Raw genomic sequence first — 3,166 nt, forward strand, 5'->3', positions numbered from 1 at the left:
AAACAAAATGTTTTAGTATAAAAACGCGGGTCAACTGGGAATTAGGCACAGTTTGCTCAGATCTATCACAGCTTGTAGTTAAGTTTGGAACAATGGCTTTTAAGGTAAGCTTAATTTGTACAACCCTTATAAATTGGTGTATAAATATTTAATTGCTTCTTTTTGGCTAGGTTTTCGCTATGCTCTCACTTTGCTTCGTACTAGCAGTGGTTAGTGCCTCGCCATATGGCCATCATGGACATGGTGGGCATGGCGGACATGGTGGGCATGGTGGACATGGTGGACATGGTGGGCATGGTGGTCATGGTGGACTTGGTGGTCATGGTGGTCATGGACATGATCACAGTGCTTCCAGTCACGCTTCTGTACACTTAGTCTCACATGACGATCACCATGATCACCACGGTCATCATGGAGGCGGCCACGAACATGGTGATGGCCATGATTCACATGCCGAGTACCATTTCAACTATGGTGTTAAGGACAAAAAGACGGGCGATTTCAAAGGGCAAAGCGAAAAACGTGATGGCCATAAAGTATCCGGACACTACGAGCTGATTGATGCCGATGGTCATAAGCGCACTGTCCACTACACAGCTGACAAGCATAGCGGTTTCCACGCTACAGTACACCGTGAACCCACTCATCATCATGTTGCTGATCACGGTCACACCAGCTACTACGGTGGTCACGCTGAGGTCGAATCCCATGATGGAGGTGATGATGGCGGTCACAGTCATGGACATGGTCATGAACACGGTCATGGTCACCATTCTAGCGGTTTCTCAATCAAGCAAGAACATGGCGTTGCTTTCCATCATCACGGTGGACATGAGAGTGGTCATGGCCATGGTGGTCATTAAGCTGACATTTTCTTCCTAATAATGTTATGAACTGATACTTGTTGATTTTTTGTAAAAAGTTTGTTTTTAACGCTTAACTAAATTCTTAATAATATTTCATTTGATACTAATAAAGCAACTTAAAATTTAAAAGCTTTTTAAATTTTTATTAAAATACTACTGCTGCAAGGACCAGGACATATCAAATAGCCTTGCCTTCGTAAAGAAATTTTTTTTTTAAAAGCATCAAAAAATATAAGTAGAATATGCTTCACAAATAAAACCGTTAGCTATTGTGGTTCGATCTAAACAATTTATTCGGTGATGGTACCGTTGTCTAAGAGAATAATGCATGCCAAATTTTGGGAAGATATCTCGTCAAATAAAAAAGTTTTATATACAAGGACTTAATTTTGGTCTATCAGTTTCTATGCCAGCTATATGGTATAGTGTTTCGATATCGACGATTCCAACAAATTAGCAGCTTCTTGACGAAAAAAGGATGGCTGCAAAATTTTGAAGCGAATTGCTCGAACTAGTCATCGAAAATTAGACTCAACAGAGGGACCATCTAGGACGTAGCCGCGACCAAACATTTTTTCAGAGAAAATCTTCAAAATTAAATGCAAACAAATAAGGAAGGGCTAAGTTCGGATGTAACCGAACATTTTATACTTTCGCAAAGTCAAATGGTATACTCGTTTGAGATTTCTTTGTGGATTGGCTGATATTTTCGGTAGAAGGTCAACTATAGGCACTGGGGTCCACATATTTAGTAATTAGGGGCTTGAACAGTTTTGGTTCGATTTAGACAAGTTTTGGTCACAAGGTGGCATACATTAAACGTATTATTCACCAAAAGTTTTACCCCGATATAATAATTGTTTCTTGATATGCATAGTGGAAAGTGAAAGAATCAGATGGAATTGAAAATGGTGTTATATGGGAAATAGGCGTGGTTGTAGTCCGATTTAGCCGATTTTTGCAATATAACATAGAAATATGAAAAGAACGCACCGAATTTGGTTGAAATCGGTAAAGCAGATCCCAAATTATGGGTTTTTACCTAAAAGTGGGCTGTGCCACGCCCACTGTCTAATTTTGAACGCGGTTCCTATAAAGTCATCTTATACCATCCCAGAGATAAAATTTAATGTCTCTGGCATGTTTAGTGCTTGTTTTATCGCGCTTTTAGTAGTTTTTAACAGTACCGTTATATGGGGAGTGGGCGGAGTTGCCACCCGATTTCAACTATTTTCACACCGTCAATAGAAGTGCTAAAAACATTTGCTTCTAGTGAATTTTGTTATTATAGCATTAGCGGTTTAGGAGATATGCACATTAAACCTATTAGAGGCGGGACCACGCCCACTTTAAAAAAAAATTTTTAACTGCAGATGCCCCTTCCTTATGTGATCCTGCGTACTAAATAACAGTCTTGTATCTTATTGCGGAGCTTAGTTATGGCAATTTATTTGTTTTTCATTAATGGCGTTTTGTGGGCGTGGCAGTGGTCCGATTACGCCCATCTGCAATACCAACCGTCTCCCGGTACCAAGAAACATGTCTACTAAGTTTCATAATGATATCTCAATTTTTACTCAAGTTACAGCTTGCACGGACGGACAGAAGGACATACGGACGGATGGACAGACAGTCACCCGGATTTCAACTCGTCTCTTCATCCTGATCATTTATATATATAAAATATAACCCTATACATAACTCGATTAGTTTTAGGTGATACAAACAACCGTTAGGTGAACAAAACTATTATACTCTGTAGCAACAGTTGCGAGAGTATAAAAAATCTTCTTTCGAATGATAATAAACATTCTCCATTAAATTTGAATGTTTTGTGTTTTTTTCTTTCAAAATTAGGGATTTTCAACGTGGATCACCATTTATATCTTATGGTCTTTGTCATTTCGTTCTGCGTGTTACAAACTTCTGGGCAATATCACCTTTTCAGGGTGTAAAAATGAGGGTCCATGGGATAGAGTATAAATGTTTTTTGCAGGATAAAAAAAGAAAAAACAAAAAAAGGAGGGGCTAAGTTCGGGTGTAACAGAACATTTCATACTCTTGCAATTTGCGTTACGTATTATATAATATATGGCTTTACGACATATTATTAACAGAACAAGATGCTCTCTGAGTTTCGTTAGGATACCTCAGTTACTATCGCCAATATTTATGAAGTAAACTCAGCCATATGTTTCAAAGTCGTGAATATCAGTTATATAAAGGTTAGGGCAAGTTTTCACCTGATTTTATCCATTTAAGCATAAGAATGCACCATTATAAAAAACGCTCATATATGC

At 38.5% G+C, this 3,166-nt stretch overlaps 1 protein-coding gene across 1 annotated transcript; it reads left to right on the forward strand.

Annotated features, from left to right (window-relative positions):
* The first annotated feature begins 61 nt into the window (after positions 1-61).
* Positions 62-995, forward strand: LOC106619062 (adult-specific cuticular protein ACP-22). Its single transcript, XM_036376594.1, has 2 exons — positions 62-104; positions 171-995. The coding sequence occupies exons 1-2, from the start codon at positions 93-95 to the stop codon at positions 861-863; spliced, it is 705 nt and encodes a 234-aa protein (XP_036232487.1). The 5' UTR covers positions 62-92; the 3' UTR covers positions 864-995.
* Positions 996-3,166: the final 2,171 nt, after the last annotated feature.

Source organism: Bactrocera oleae, chromosome 3, assembly GCF_042242935.1.
Source record: "Bactrocera oleae isolate idBacOlea1 chromosome 3, idBacOlea1, whole genome shotgun sequence".
Taxonomy (NCBI): domain Eukaryota; kingdom Metazoa; phylum Arthropoda; class Insecta; order Diptera; family Tephritidae; genus Bactrocera; species Bactrocera oleae.